General features: G+C 44.5%; 1 protein-coding gene across 4 annotated transcripts in view; it reads left to right on the top strand.

Annotated features, from left to right (window-relative positions):
* Nucleotides 1–16380, top strand: part of PLEKHA2 (pleckstrin homology domain containing A2) — a 75940-nt gene that overhangs the window by 57319 nt on the left and 2241 nt on the right. For all 4 annotated transcript variants that reach the window (XM_040454118.1, XM_040454034.1, XM_040453943.1 and 1 more), the window contains 6 exons: nt 2807–2947; nt 3517–3663; nt 3987–4055; nt 4435–4505; nt 7903–7966; nt 16049–16126. In XM_040454118.1, the coding sequence (XP_040310052.1) occupies nt 2807–2947; nt 3517–3663; nt 3987–4055; nt 4435–4505; nt 7903–7966; nt 16049–16126 (570 nt within the window). The remainder of the gene's footprint in view (nt 1–2806; nt 2948–3516; nt 3664–3986; nt 4056–4434; nt 4506–7902; nt 7967–16048; nt 16127–16380) is intronic.

The raw sequence follows: 16380 nt of genomic DNA, 5'->3' as shown, positions 1-16380 counted from the left end.
TTCCTTCCTTCCTTCCTTCCTTCCTTCCTTCCTTCCTTCCTTCCTTCTTTTCTTGTTGTTAAGTAACCTCTACACCCACCATGGGGCTTGAATTTGTAACCCCGGGATCAAGAGTCATATGCTCCAGCAACTGAGCCAGGTGCCCCATGTCCCTGTAATTTTCATTTCACATTGCAAATGAGATTCATAAGGATATCCCCCATCAGAGAATACTCCACAGGGAGACTGAGGAGGGCACACCTTTAATTAGGCCTCTGGGGATATGGACCAACCAAAAGAATAACCTTGTTTTCAAGCTCTGGGCAGTTATTGTGGGTTTGTCCTCCACAAGCTGGAGGCTTTGGAAAGGCTCTGTGTAGATGGTCAGATGCAGCCCATGATGACAAGATTCTGAGAGGCAGTACAACAGCTAAGCTTCTATGAGTCCTTTGCTGGCCACTGGGAAGTCTAAAAGGCTACATCCCTCCTTCTTTGCTAGAATTCATTTAGGTCACTTGAGGGGAGCTTCTGTTGTTCCATGATGATGATATCACTAAACATCCCAGCCATAATCAACATCCCTAAAGGGGTCCCATCACATTATAGCAAAGCTCAGGGAGGAAAAGGTGGCATAGGTAGGTAGTGGGGCATTTAGCAATGGAGAGTCAGGCAGTCCTAGGGGAAATTTACTTCCTTTGAATGAGCTTTCATTGATCTCTTCTATAAAATGGAGAAAATAATGCCTACTTCATAGGCATTGCTTGAGGTAGAGACCATGCAGCAGATTGCTTGAGGTAGAGACCACGCAGCAGAGTTTGACACATTGTGTGGCCCTGAATGGGGCCCACTGAGGTGGGAACTGAAGTTCAGACAGCTGGAAGGGAGAGAAGGTAGATTTCTGGCTCCATCTGGAGAGCTGATGGGTGGAGGTCACCTTTGTCTATGTAAATGGAATGCCCAGGCCAGGGGTCTCATCTTCTTTCTGGAGCTCCAGCGTAATCACAGTGGTCTTAACCCTTTGAATAGACATGGAATGGAGTAGTCTTTGGTCTCATCCTTGGCAGAGTTCTCAAAGGGCCCTGAGCTATGAGCTCTTGAAAAAGTCTGGATTCTTAGGTCCTTCTGATTCCCAAGGCCATAGAAATGGAAGATGTTAGCTTTACTCGTGTCTAGATCCGCATAAGGTCTGAGACTTGTGAAGGACGGGCTTTGTGATGCCGTGGAAATTGCGCCCTGGTAGGGAGTTAGGATCTAGTCTCTGTTCAGTTATTGACCACGGCTTTGGGCGATTGACTTGACTGGCCTGGGCCTCTCTTATTTTCTTACAAAATGAAAGATGTTATTGGAATTTCCAGTATAAATGAGTGCAATGAGAAAGGAGGAAGAAAAACAACAACATAAATGAGGATAAACAGCACCTGGCTTGTAGCCTCAGTGTTGGGGAGCATGATAGGGACAGTGGCAAACTGAAGAGTGTTCTCCATCTTAAGAGAGAAATGCTGCTTAGCTGGAAGTCTGGATTTTTAGCTAAGATATTCCACAACACATAGTTTGGCCAGAATCTGCCTTCAGGCCACCAGTTTGCAGCCTGTGGCCTGTGGTGTCAAAAGAGCCATAAAAATTCTGTGATTATGTGATTGTCCGCGGTGCCCTAATTCTTCCAAGAGAGAAAAAAAGGTAACTGTTCAAAAGGGCTGTGTTTGTAAATGTGAGTACCATTTGTGAAATGTTAATTAAAATATTTTGTAATATTCTTGACCCCTGAACAACATAGGTTTGAACTACTTATATGCAGGGTTTTTTTTGCAGTACAACTGTGAATGTATTTTCCTTATGATTTTCTTAATAATATTTTATTTTGTCTAGCTTTATTGTAAGAATACAGTATATAATACATAGAACATACAAAATCTGTGTTAACTGATGGTGTCTGTTATCAGTAAGGCTTCCGGTCAACAGTAGGCTATTAGTAGTTGAGTTTTCAGAGTTATAAGTTATACATGGAGTTTTTACTGTGTGGGAGTCAGTGCTCTTAACCCCCTGTGTTGTTCAAAGGTCAACTGTACTTTTATATTTTTTATTTTTGAGAATTTTAAATATATATATACTCTGTCATTTGATAAATACAGTGACTACGATATAAATATTATTACCCTTTTTGTTTTCTACATGGGCCAGTTTTGGCCTAGAGAGAGGTTCAGTGCCAAAGGTCACTCAGTTAGTCAGTGACAGGTCAGGAGTAGGTAGCCCGGGTCCTTGGGCTCCAAAGCTCATGGTCCCCTAATTCTATTCCGTATCCCACATGTATGTTACCTGTTCCCCTGCCTAGCATGCTTTCTCCTCCTTACATTCCTGGTTCCTGTTCATCTCTGGGTTACTGTTCCAGCATCTCTCTTCCTCTGGATACCTCCGCTCACCATTCCGTTTCAAATAGTTCCCCTGCACCTCTGTATCTCAGCTCCTGTTTATTTTTTTTATGGCACTCCCCACAATTTATAATTATTCTTATTGTTTGGCTGTGCATTTTTTGGTCAGTCTCTGTTGTTGGAATGTCCGTGCTATTAGGGTGGGGCATGTATGTCTGTTTGCTGTCTTATGGTTGGTCTGTAGTCAGGGAAGGGCCGGCTCACAGTGGGTGCTCGGTAATTGTGTGTGTGTGTGTGCATGTGCGTATAGGGGTCTGCTGGCAGAGCTCCTCGTATTCAGGAATGTGTCGATGGAAGGGCTGAGGAAGAGCCCTTACTACAATTTGGTACGTTAGCTTTTCTTACCTCTTCCCCAATCCTCTTTTGCCTCCCCACTTTTCCTAAGCTGTCTTTCTTGCCAGGTGCCAAAAGTTGGGAGCCTGCCCCTGACTACCGAGGTTCTGAAAAGCCTAGCAGCTCCTCCAGCCCTAGAGAAGAAGCCGCAGGTGGCCTACAAGACCGAGATCATCGGAGGGGTGGTGGTACACACGCCTATCAACCAGGTGCTGGGACCTGGGGCTTTTGGTGGGGGCGGGAGGGGGCAGGGGTATGGGGGTGTCCATAGTGTGCCAGTGATGTACATAGAGGTGGGCTGCACTGAGGAAAGGTAGTTGTGGGTGGGGGAACCAGGGAAGATGGGGTGGCCAAGAAAACCCAGGACAGGGGTGGGTGTGAATAGTAGCAGTACAGAAATCAGGGCCACCATATCTTGAGGCATTTTGGCCGGTATGGTCCTGCACCATACATGGGAGACTACCACTTGTAAATCACAGGGGCAAAACAAGCCTGCTGTCCCTCCTCCCATAGGGTGTTTCTCCCCTCTTCTGGTTTGCCTTCTCTGTCCTTACCTTTTTCCTGGGTCTGCCCAACTTCGCAAGCCTTGTTCTCTGACAGGACCCAGTACAGTGCCTGATGGGAGCAAAATGAATGTTTACTTTCTTGTTATTTCTTCTTTGATTGCTATCATGGGTAAAGAGGCAAGAGAGGCTTCCCCAAGAGAGCTGGGTGAGGCATGGGGTTTGCCGTGTGAGGAGCAAGGGGAGGTGCTAATCCTGACACTGTTTCCTTGTAGAATGGTGGGGATGGGCAGGAAGGGAGTGAACCTGGGTCCCACGCCATCCTTCGAAGGTCTCAGAGTTACATCCCTACGACAGGCAGCCATGTTCCATCTGGGCCCCACTTCATTAAGAGCGGCTACTGCGTGAAGCAAGGGAATGTGGTGAGTGTCAGCGCTGGGGCCAGAGTGAGTCCTGGTGCCTCCTGGGAGCGGTGGTTGTGGGCAGTGCACAGTGGACAGCTGGCTGCAAGGAGGAGCTGCCCACTTCCCAAACCGGTGAAAGGTTTGGCACTAAATACTCACCCCTGCATGCCTGAGGCTCTGCCTCTAATAGGAAGAAGTCTCTCCCTCTGCTGACCCCGTCTTTCCCACTGAATGTGGGAGTCCAGCTTCCATTGGGCTGGGTACCCAGAGGCTTAGAACTGGAACACCCTCTGGAATGCTGGGACCTCTTCTTAATGTCCTGCTCTTGCTTTTTATTTCAGCGGAAGAGCTGGAAACGTCGCTTCTTTGCACTTGATGACTTTACTCTCTGCTACTTCAAGTGTGAACAGGTTTGTAGTCATTCTGGGGCCCTTCTGACAGGCCATGGAAGCAAGAGGCACACAGGTGACACTGACATGTGTGTGCATGAGTAGAGATGTGGGCACACACACAGGCCTGTGGGGTGCCTCTGTCTTATGAGCATCCATCCCATGTGTACATCTTTACGTCAATAGTAACGTGGCCTTCACTTTCTCCCTCCCTCAACGCAGTGAGCTGCTCTGTGGTCAGAGCCACAGAATATCTTCTTAGAACTTTTTCCTCTCTTGATAGTTATTTTGAGACTTTGCCTTGTTTGCAGTGTACCTCTGATCAGAGAGATACATTCATCAGCTGGGCTGGGTTGTGGCATTATGTGGATAGTCTCATTTACCTAATTTTTTCCACCAGGACCGAGAACCACTGCGCACTATATTTCTCAAGGATGTTCTTAAGACCCATGAGTGTCTGGTCAAATCTGGGTAATTATCTCTGCTTACTTTTTTTTTTCTGATAGGAATCCACATTTGCCTGCCTAAATCTTCATTTACTACCCTTCCGAAGCTCTATTTAAGAATTTTCTCCCATGAGCATGACAGGGCCTGACATCTCACTTACTGCATCCAAACTAATGCAGCTAAGAGACCAAACTGGGCAAGCTCATCTCATCTTTTCCCTCTGCCTTTCTCTGGCCCCTGAGGGGACAGGCTGAGTCTAAATAATAATTTTTGATGTAGAAAAAGAAAGAATGTGGGAAAAAGAAGAGAGTGGTATTGGGATGCTTCTCAAGTGTTAGAATTAGATGCTCATTGCATGGGAGGCTTAGGGCTCAGAGCAGGGACAGTGTCCTGAGGTCTCACTTATCAGCACTGCTGGTCAGATCACTGCTTATTCCAATGCTTCTTCCCTGAACTTCTTACGCCTTTTTCCCCTTTTTTGACAAAGTCCTGGATATCTCCTTAACACAAAGGTGATTAACAGCATCTCTGTGTGACTCCCTTGTAGAGGAAGAGCGAGTATTTTTAATGTGTTCCTCTTCCCACTAGGAAGAGTGCCAAGGTGCATAGGAGGACTTTGGGATCTGGGGCCCATAGGCAAAGGCGCTCTCCTGTAGTCAATATAGATACAGATGCCCTTAGAACTAAACTGTAGAAACCCAAGGGCATCTGGACATCTAAAAGTCCTCCTTTTGCCCCTTAAGCTCCAGTCTTTAGAGACTGTTTGCGTCTCTCCATCCCATGGACTGTGCATTACAGACCAACATCATCAGGGAGGCTCTTAGCAGCAGGCAGACTGTTATCACATGAAGGCATAGGAAGGTCTTGCATGGCAACAAAAGGCCACATGACCCCAAGGAAGCAGGGACTGAACTGGAGCAGTACTGAGTCTTGCAAATGATATTTGCAGAGTAGAGATTAGGGAAGTTCCCAGTGACAGTTTGTATTCCATAAAAGTGGCTGGTGATGGGTGTTCAGAAGTGTGGCTCCAGAGGTTGATGGTGGGTGGAGGAAAGACTGGGCATGACTGCATCCTCAGAGATGATTCCTGACTTCACAGGGGGCCCGTGCAAACAGGTAGGTGGACAGCCACCTGGGCATGTTGGGCAGCTTAGCGAGCCCAGATGGCATTGAGTCCTAAGAGTGCTCTGTACTTCACCTGAGTCTCTCACTGCCACAGTCAGACTGAATCCTTAGTGAAGGAATTAAGGGAGCTTCAGATCATTAGGGAAAGAAGTCCCCAAGGCTCTGCGGGTTCCAGGCCTACGAGACTGTGCGGCCTCCCCAAACCCAGTTAAGAAGCTTTAGGGCATCTGCGTAGTCAACAAACATTTGTTAACTTGAATTAAATTGAATTGAACTGAATTGAATTGAAAGGCAACGTGTAGCTTGGGAAGTAGATGTGACAAGGGTGGGGTTTCCTCCTTGCTTTGCTTTCGTCTCTTCAGTAGTTGATGACATGAGTGTACTGTATGTGTGTGAGTAATTTAAAAAATGAAAACAGTTTAGTCAGTAAGAAGAGCCATCTCCATTCAGAAAGTAATAATGGTCAGTGAAATGTTTCAAGTGACCACTATATGACATGCATGGTAGCAGATGCCTTATGTACTTTATACATTGATCTTTGTGGTCACCAGCCTGGTAAGGGGGGTCTTCTCATCTCCTTTTTACAGTTGGGGTACAAAGGCCCACAAAGATTTAAAATATTCCTACAATATCTTTTCCCCAAGTGGAGTCAGGATTTGGTCCCAGGTCTTTCTGACACTGTCTTGCTGTCCCTTCCCACGTGGGTCTTTAGTCTCTTGCTCCTCCTTTGCCCGGGTGCCCATGTCACTGGCTCAGTGCCTGCCATGTCCTTCCAAGTCCTCATTCATGAAGCCAACTCTGCCTGCAATCAGTCCTTTTTTGGAATTATTCTCACTCTTGGCGTAAGAACACACAGTCTAACATCTAATTGTATAGTTTTGCTTTTTTTTTTTTTGGTTCTTTTATTGGGAAGAAATTAGATCTTTTACTCCTTATGTATTGCCCACAGCACCTGGATACACAAAACAGGCGCTCAACACTGCAAATAATTTTGGCCGATTTAGGGTTTGTCACTGGGCATCACCTACATCTCCCCTTTTTCCTTGTAGAAGTCAGGATTCTTCCCAAACTCATACCGAGTTTGAAGTATCTTAAAGGAGTCTAGTTTCTCCTTCCATATCTCATTGGTTCCCCGTCTCAACACAGTACAGGGTGGCACAGAGCAGTAATTTAATGAAGCTGATGAGGTTGCTGCTTGTGGGGAGGAAGGCTTTAGAAGTGAGAGTTGGTTCCCATAGGAGAGGCAAATGGTAATGGAGTACTTAAAAGCATAGATTCTGAAGTCAGACCTGGGTTCAAATCCTTGCTCTGCTGTTTACTAACTTTGGCACCATGGACAAGTCACGTAGCCTCTCTGAGGCTGGGTTTCCTCATCCACAAAGTGGGGAAAGTCTTAAGTTCCTTACTGGATTGTTGTAAACATTGGATAAAATAACACACTCAAAAACACTCAAAGAACAGATTGGTGGTTGCCAGAGGTGGGAGGTGGGGGGTGGGCAAAATGGGTAAAGGGGATCAGAAGGCACAAACTGCCATTTATAAAATAAATAAGTCCTAGTAATGTGATGTACAGTATGGTAACCATAATTAATAATGCTATATTGGATATTTGTAAGTTGCTGAGGGAGTAGACCTTAAAAGTTCTCATCACAAGAAAAAAAGAGCTTGTAACTATGTGTGGTGACTGATGTCAACTAGACTTCTTGTGGTGATCAGTTCACAATATATACAAATACTGCATCACTATTTTGTGTACCTGAAACTAATAAAATGTTACAGGTCCATTCTCTCTCCCTATGTCTTTATATATAAATAATATCTTATGTATTAATAAATATGTAAAATGAACAATTGATTAGTTACATTTACATATTTATAAAACCAATAAAATGTTCATCTGCTTGACCCTGAAAAAAGCACTTAAAGCAGTGCTTTGTACAAAGAACTTTATACATCTTGGCCCCTAACTGCCCCTTCCCCCCACAACTATAGGTCGTATGGGATGTGATGGATCTTAGGCAGGAGGTTTTAGAGGGAAAGGAGCATTATCTTGTTAGAACTGGTGGTGGGGTATGTGTATGTGTGGGATTTCCATGGGGATGGCGAGACCTACTGAGAACCTGTGGGAAGTTAAGCCGGAGGAGACCCCGTCATGGTTTTTGAGGCAGAGGTCGGAGGAAGAATGGCCTGGGAGCCCCCTTTCTATGGGAGAGGGCGCAGGAGCCTTTACTTGGGATAAATCATGTCCTCAGTGTGTGTGCAGGCATGCCTGGTAACTTGCTTTCTCTTTGTCTAGTGATCTCTTAATGAGGGACAACCTGTTTGAAATCATAACAAGCTCCAGGACCTTCTACATACAGGTAAAAGGCTCACTCTGAGAAGACTTTTGTGTTCTCTTTCTGTGAATGGTGTGCGATAGGTCTTGCCCTTTCCTCTGCTTTCTCTTTTATTTTGTTTGAAGTTTCTAGGTCGTAAATTTAGCCCATGATAGTCAGTCTGAGTCCCATTTTATTCTAAACAGGATGTTTGCCAGAAGCTTCCCAACCATAAAATAATAATAACAGGTTGAGCCTCTGAACTGGGGAATGTGAGTTTGTACCAGCTGCTCTCAGCTGCTGGGCGCCAACTAAGCAGAGAAAAGGAGAACTAGCCAGTGGTTTCACTTCTCCTTTGGAGGGTATTTATAAGCCCCGCCTGTGTGGACATTGCTGTGTGCGGAAGAACCGAAGCACAGAGGGCCCTGTGCAGGCACCAGGTGCAAAGCCCAGCTGCACAGAGAAAGCCATTGTTTGGGCTCTGACAGTTCAGCTCTCAGAAGCTTCTCCCTCCACCCACAGCTTTGGAGTTCTCCCAGCTCTTTCTTAAATCATAGGAGCGAGAAAGGCAGATACCCAAGCAGGGCCTAGACTTTCAATGCCAAGTCCCTACCCAAGCTGGCCTAGTAATCTACAGAGCATGCCTTGATCCATGCAGCATCGTGATAATGCCGCGTTTCTGGGATTCAGACTGCCATGCAATGTGTTGGTTTAGATGTGGGGCTCCCTAGCCAAGGCTTTTCAGGGTTCCCAGTGCTCTTTCTTTGTTCCAAGTGTCACTCCCCACTAAGTACCATCTGTTGTTCCACAGGGCCTCCCCTCCCCCATTTCTTGGGCAGCAGCTCCATAGTCCTGACCCTTCTGAGCTGGTCATTCTGCCCGAGCCCAGCAGACATGCTGGCAGCCTTAACTACCTGTGGGCTCCATTCATTCACCCAAGCGTGTGTCACTGGGGAAGAGCTAGCATAAGGGAGCTGTGCATAGCATTGCTGGAGTTGTTAGAGCTGGTTCCATTGTCATTCAGGGACAGGGTTTAAATTGTAGGTTCGAAAAGTTTCCAGTTCTTGAATTTAACAGGTATTTGTAGAGTATCCTTAGAGTGCCGTGCATTTTGCTTCATACTGGGGATGACACTGTGTTAAATAGAACAGATCGTGAACTGGAGAGAGAGAGAGAGAGTCAAGTAAACAGGCAATTAAAACAGTGTGATGGGGTCAAGGAAGGAGTGTTGGGTTGTTGAACACAGGGGAGTTTTGGGGGGCAGTGAAACTATTCTGTATGATACTGTAATGGTCGATATATGAAATAGAACTTTATAGAAGGCAATAAAAGTAAAGAGTAAACTTTAATATATGTGAATTTAAAAAATCACTTAGGCAGTTGGGTGATTCTAGCATGGCATATAGACTGTGACAAAAGAGCCTAAATGCATTATAGGGTTGGAACGACCTCACTGAAGGGGCCAGGGGAATTAAAAAAAAGGAAGCAAACGAACAAAAAACCTGGTGTGGTAAGTGCTACCATGACAGTGAGTTGTGGTTGCCATGGGAACTCATAAAAGGGGCATCTCCCCCATCTTGGAGTTGGGGGAGGTTTCTTGCAGGAAGGCACAGCTAAACTGAGTCAGTTGGGAGAAGAGTGGCCTAGGCAGAGAGAACAGCATGTGTGAAAAAGCCTGGAGATAAAAGGAGCACAGGGCACAGGGAGGGCTGGGAAGCCTGTGTGGAGGGCCCATGCCTTATAGCCCCTATTAGAGAGCTTGTATTTTATCTTGAGGGTTGGGTCCCATTGAGGTTGAACCCAGAGAGTGGCCCAATCAAATTTGCCTTCTAAAAAATGCCACCTGGGCAAGTGATCTAACGTTCAAACCCTGTTTTCCTCATCTGTAAAGTGGCGATGATATCCCTCAACTGACCACATTAATGGTGTGCCAGCTGTGAGTTTCCAGGCCCAGGGCAGTATAGACAGACAAAGAAAAGGTAAGACAGGAGGTAGAGAGAGAAGTTTGGTATCTGTGGTAGTAATTTGGGTGACGGATGAAAGAAGCTTGAACTAGGATGGATGGAGAAAAATGGACAACTTAAAAGCTATTGAAGAGTTGTTTCTGGGACTTGGTTGTGGGTTGGATGTGGGCTGAGGGGAGATGGGGAGGCAAGGACACCGCTGGGTGTTTGGCCTGGGCCTCAGGGTGTCAGACAACAGCAATCACTTAGACCACAGCCAGGCGAGGAGGTACTGGTGAGTGTGAAGGCAAGCCTAGTGTTGGGGGTTCTGAGTTGACAGTGTCTGTGGGACATTGAAGGTGATGTGTTATGAAGGTCCTTCAGTAGACAGTGCCTGACACATGGTTGGTACTAAATAAGTATTGTCAAGTGAACGATTATGCTCGGTAAGAGCTTTGGACTAGAGAGAGTGATTTGGGAAACACGAATCCCAACAAGAACAATGTTTAAGAGACATTGGTTGCATCATCTGAATGAATGTATGCACATTTACCAGAGCTTCTCATCACTTTTACCACCGTTTGCCTTCTAGTCTCACATTTCCAGGATAAAAGAATACTAGCATCTCCCTGAAATAAACAAATGAGTGAATGAACAAGTCTGTTTACAGCACTTAACTCAGAGAGAGTAGAAAATTGAGAAGAACATAGAGTAAAAGTCATTAAAAATATGTATTAATTTATTTTCAGATAGCAGCCAAAAACTCAGTTATGTTAACACAAGTAGTATTTTATGAAAAATAGGTATATTTCTAAAACAAAAAACGCAACAAAAGTAGCATTGTTTTTATGTTTTTGCAAATCTCTTTAATGGCTGGCTTAAAAGAAGACAGCATTCTCCTATCTGCTTCTGCATTCTATCTGTGGTCATATGTTGTTTTGGTTGAAGAATATGAAGAAAATCTGGCCTTGCACAGATACGTATTTGCAAAAAAGGACTATTTTAATAGGTTTGTCAGATAATTGTGGATAGTCTTCTTTGATTGTATATGAAAACTTGACAAATGGTAGTTTCTTAGTGCTCAGGTGCAGTGTGGAATTGGAAGCCAATATCAATATTGGTAAACTTCCATGCTTTTACATTAAAATCCACTGGTCAGTTTCATACTTTGAATGGATCCTTTTTACCAATGCATGATTTGGTAACTTCATGCGCTGGCCGTTAGGAAAATAGTGGTCACACAGAGGTATGCAGATCTTCTAATTGTTGACACATTTTATTATATATAATATCAAAAAATCACATTTGTTAATAGCACCACAACGATCATCATCAACCAAGTCTTTTTTCCTGTTTCTTTTTTCTTTTGAGAGAGAGAGAGAGAGACAGAGACAGAGAGAAAGACAGGGAGAGAGATGGAGAGCATGTGCACCTTAGCAGGGGAGGGGCAGAGAGAGAGGGAGAGAGAGAATCTCAAGCAGGCTCCACACCATTAGCGCCAAGCTCCATGCAGGGCTCGAACCCATGAACTTTTGAGATCATGACCTGAGCTGAAGTCGGATGCTTAACCGACTGAGCAACCCAGGTGACCCAATAAAGTCTTTAAGTACGGAAAGCTTTTGGAATTCTAATTTTGTTTGGAAGCTCAAAATTGAAAAAAAAATGCATTCATGATTTTCCCTGACTTAACGGACTCATTTCATTCATTTTTGAGGAAGTGTCCACCATTTACCTAAGTCTGAGTAAGTCTGACAGTTTGTCAGTCATTTGTTCCAAGTAAAAATTGTGTTTCATGAGAAACGTAAAAGAATATAATGGCTTCCCCTACAGTTTGGTGCCAGCAGCTTTACCCACCATGCCTATGTGGCATTCTGACCTGCTTCCTAGGGGATGTTCAGTAAACCTGCCTGAAAGAACCACATATCCTCACTATCCGGGAAAGCTGGACCAGGGCAGCTGTAGGCAGGGTGAGCAGACTCCTTGGGCAGGGACAGAGGCTTGGGCAACAGAATGGGGCTGGCTGCCATCTGCTGAGGTGTTGGTCATTTATCTTCTGTCACATTTGCCTTCCAAGTCACACATCTATATAATTTGTGCCCGAGAATGCTACCCTGTGTTGGACACTTAGATGTCACAGGCACAGTGCTAAGTAGTTTACAGGCAGCACATCACTGAATTCGCAGTGATATCTGAGACCATCTCCATTTTAGAGATGAGGAGACAGAATGTCTGAAGGCAAACTATTTGTTTGAGATCATCAACCTGGTGAATTATGGAACTGAGTAGGAGTCACCTAGTCAGGTGCTAGAGTAGGACCCACCCACTTGTGTTGTTTAAAAGCAGCTTGGTGCAGAGCACAAAGATGTAGAAGGTGTGGCTATAGACAACTAGTGGAGATCAGCTTGGGGTGATGGATCATGGTGACCAAGATCCAGGATCTGGCAGTAATCAGGTATCGAAGCTTGGGATATCAGCAAACTTATCGGTAGGTTCTCAGTCCTGGGCAAGGGTTCAAAATGAGATTTCAATCCTTGGAATACGAGACATGCAGCAGTCACCATTTCCCCATTTCCCTTTCATAGAAGGTCAGGGGTATTAGGTAGGAGGATGTAGTTACTCCAGATGAGAAATGTAGTGCAGACTGGTTTGGGTAACTTGGTATAGGCCTAGTTGTCAGAACTAGGGGGCTATGTCAGGATAAGAGTAGTAATAAGATGGCTCCTATGTGAATTGCAGAGTGTTGGTATAGAGCTCTTACAGTAAGTAAGATAGATACTTACTGTTTTAATTTAGACTACAGGGTGGATGACAGCATCTTGAACTATGTAGTGCACAGTCTAGGCAATCATACTGGCAGGGCTGTGTCTAAAGACAGGATTGGTTCCTGGGGAGAAAGCAGGGATTATTAGCTGTTGGGAAGGGTGGGGAGGTGCAGAGGTTGGGGACAGACAAATGTTGGGCAGCTGCAGGAGAAGCCACCCTGGTAGGGACTGGAGACCTATTACTGATGACCTGTGGAATTCATTGCTTTAAACCGTGGCATCTGTTACAGTGCTGGTCTCATAGTAGGTACTCAGTAAAAGCTTGTAGGACTGTAATAAACATCAGGATACGGTGACTCATGCTTTTAATACCCTTTGTTCCTCTCACCTCCAAAACTACCCTCAAGGACAGAAACCCTACTTTTTCTTTTGAACCAATTGCCCAAAACAAATGCACACACTTAAGCACGCCAGGAAGAGGTGAAGGTATGAGCATGGTACTTCCTTTTTTATTCTATTGAGTTTTAAGCATCATTTAGGCTTCTTGCAATTCTCCATGATGTGTGTGGACTTCAGCACTGTTTTTTTTACCCCTGGTTCACAAAGCTACCTTTGAGGTGGTATTTTAAGATATTTGGGGGGTTTTGATGAAAGGTAAGCACAAGCCTTCCATAAAAGGTAGACATACACATACGCCATATGTTTGCACACAGTTTTTGAGGTTTTGAGGAATTTAGAGATTATAATTGTGATCTCAATAAAGTGGAAGTCTGTTTCTTCTCAGTTTTTCTCACAATATCTGCTTTTCTATTGGAATAATATTTTTAAATGACATTTGTCAAACATTAAAATAATGCTTACTAATGTTTATTATTACTCTCCTCATGGCTGGTTAACTCTGTAGGTTATCTAACGGAAAAATGTCCATATGTGGAGTTAGAGAATTGGGAAAAATATAACTAGCAAATAATTTCCATCTCTGAGTTTCTAAATGTTTTCAGGAAGAGATTTAATAATTTTTCCCATCATATTAGCAAAGACTTAAAAATTGTAATATTTAATTCTAGCAAGGGTGCACGTAAAAAAATAATATGTTGGTGGTAAGTGAAATCCATATTGTTGGCCAGAAATCCCTCTGACCAGATGTAACCAGAGCCTTAAAAGAACGCAAGTCTTTGGTAATTTTCCTAGAATCATAAGAATGAAAAAAGCTTTGTGCACAAAGGTGTGAATAGCAGCATTACTTATACTAAAGGAGAATTGGAAACAATCTAAATGTGTTTTATAGGATTTTGATTCTTGTGTCTGACTTCCCAGACGGTAAGTCAGGTGGTCCCTAGTTTTCTCTTATTCAGTGGCTCCTTGCTAGATGGAGGTAAGTTCCTAGAGAAGATGTACAAATATGTTGGTGGAGCTTTAAAGGACAGTCAGTTAGGTGGCCTGTGGCTTGTGGGGAAGCATTTGACTTGGGGGGTGCTGTGTTGTGCTTGGGTGGTGGGAGGGGATAGAGTAGCTCAGTAGCCCTGGAAACTGTTGTCGTGTGGATCTTGCCAGACCTATTGTATGATGTGGGAGACGTTTGTCTCTCCTCAGGTCCCATCTTTCTCTTTTCCAGTCTTCTAACATTGCCCCCTACCAAATTGTGTGTCTCTCTACTTAATGGACAATTTAATTACCTCCATCTCGTTTTATTCAAAGTAACCAAATAGGTTATCTCTTTTGATACTGACAATTTCATCCTTAGGTAGGAATTACGTGCAGTTTGATATGAGGAAACAGAAAAAAAAAAATCTCAGGGAGAAGGCAGTTAACATATTTATAATATTGCAGTTTGAGGCTTCATTCATGTCCCATGTGTAATAATAATAAAAACGATAACTAATACTTAAGAAGCCCTTTCTGTGCATCTGACACTGTTCAAACTGCTTTACCTAAATGAGTTCATTACATTTTCCCAGCAGTTCTACTTGCAGAACAGGCTAGGTCTGATGCTACTAAAATACCTTCTGGAAGGATCTTGGACACCTTGTCCTGTTTATCTTTTTGGACTAGTGATGGATTTTTCTCGGAAAACCCAACCATCAGGTTGTCACACAACTGGGAAAAGCCCAGTGGAGAGAGAATACATGTAAGTTTGCAGCTCTAGCACCTGAGAGGGGTGTTCACCTTGAGCACTTGCTGCTATACCCGATTAACGCAGCGTGCCAGGATGTGACACTGTTTCTTTCCTAAGTGTCTTCTGCACACACCTAACCGATGTGGGTTTGTTTGGGGTGACAGAAAGGGGTAGGAATGCAAGTATGAGGATTAAAAAAAAACAAAAAACAAAACAACAAAACCCAAAACCAAAAAACAAAGCCAAAAACTACTGTTTTATCCAAATACAGTGCAAAGTAAAAGAATCATTTGGGGGCTGCGGAAAGGGAGGGGTGTATGTGGAGAGTTTTGCAGGCTGGAGCGTGGTGTTTACATATACCGTACATAGGCACACAAATGCACGCTTCTGATTTATGGTGGGACTGTTAGGGGAAGGCATAGGGGGCAGAGAGAGATTAATGAATAGAAATTTCTGGAGGTCAGGAATTTGGTCTGGTCCCATCTCTGTGCTTGGCACCTGATGCTGTAAGACTGAGGGCCTCAGCAAACATCTGCTAGGTTTACTTGAACTCAACCCCTATAAAGCTGGAAGGCACTGAGAATTCCGAGGGCTCCACCTGCCGCTCCTTGGTGTTTTGATTTTCCTTCCTTTTGTCACAGAGTCGCTGCTGCCCCCTTCTGGCGTTGGTGGGCATTTCTGGGGGATATGCCTTTTAAAGGTTTAGCAGTGTCCTACATGTTGTTAAGCTTAGTGCCCTGAGTCTCCCAACTCTCCAGGCCTGGATGGATTCACAACAGACCCGGGTCATTTGTGTTCTGAGGGAAGCCCTGTTCCTAGAGATAATACGAATGTTGGAGGATATGCAGAGGATTTGGCTTTAGCGGGACTAGAGTTGAAAATGGGATTATTCTGTTTGGATAGCTGTAGTAGAAAGATGGACTGCATTGGGAGTCAGGAGAACTGGAATCTAGACCAGCCATAAACGTTGAACTTTGGCTTTCTGGGCCCCATTTGCCTTTTCTGTAAAGCAGGAGGCCATTTGTGCTCCGGGCGGTGGGGGGTGGGGGTGAGGGGCTTCAGCAGGGACGGCCTCTGCCCCACTGCAGAGCAGATCCACTTTGAGCTGTTTTATTTATGGGGTGTCAAATAAGAGTTTGCAGGAAAAAAATGTCCTCAAAAGTCTGAAAGCCACTGGACTGGATGATCTCTGGGATCCTTCCAGTTCTAATGGTGTAATTTCATAAACTTAGAATTGAATCACAGACTTGAAAGCTGGAATCACAGTGCCAGAGATTTCTCCATAAGTGCTATGGGTGTTTTGCAGGCGGACAGTCCAGAAGACATGCACAGCTGGATTAAGGAGATCAGGGCAGCTGTCCAGGCCCTCAAATGCCACCCCAGAGTAAGTCATTTCCTTTCTGGTACGCAGCCGCTGTCAACTTGGAGATGAATTCTGCTTGAGTGGTCAGGTTTTATTTGGTGATGTAGGCAAGCAGCCTGTTCTGGATGCAGCTGAAGCCCAAGGCTGTCTTGTTTGTTTTCTCTTTCTACTGATTTAAGTACAGAGTTTCATTTTTATTTTTATTTTTTGGTTGTTTGAAAGCGGCAAGTTGGGTTGGGTAAAGAAACAGAGACTCTGATGTGTTCTACACGTCT

The sequence above is a fragment of the Herpailurus yagouaroundi genome, unplaced genomic scaffold (assembly GCF_014898765.1).
Source record: "Herpailurus yagouaroundi ecotype Mexico unplaced genomic scaffold, PumYag 28, whole genome shotgun sequence".
NCBI classification, from domain to species: domain Eukaryota; kingdom Metazoa; phylum Chordata; class Mammalia; order Carnivora; family Felidae; genus Herpailurus; species Herpailurus yagouaroundi.
This window is presented reverse-complemented; position numbering and strand designations above follow the sequence as displayed.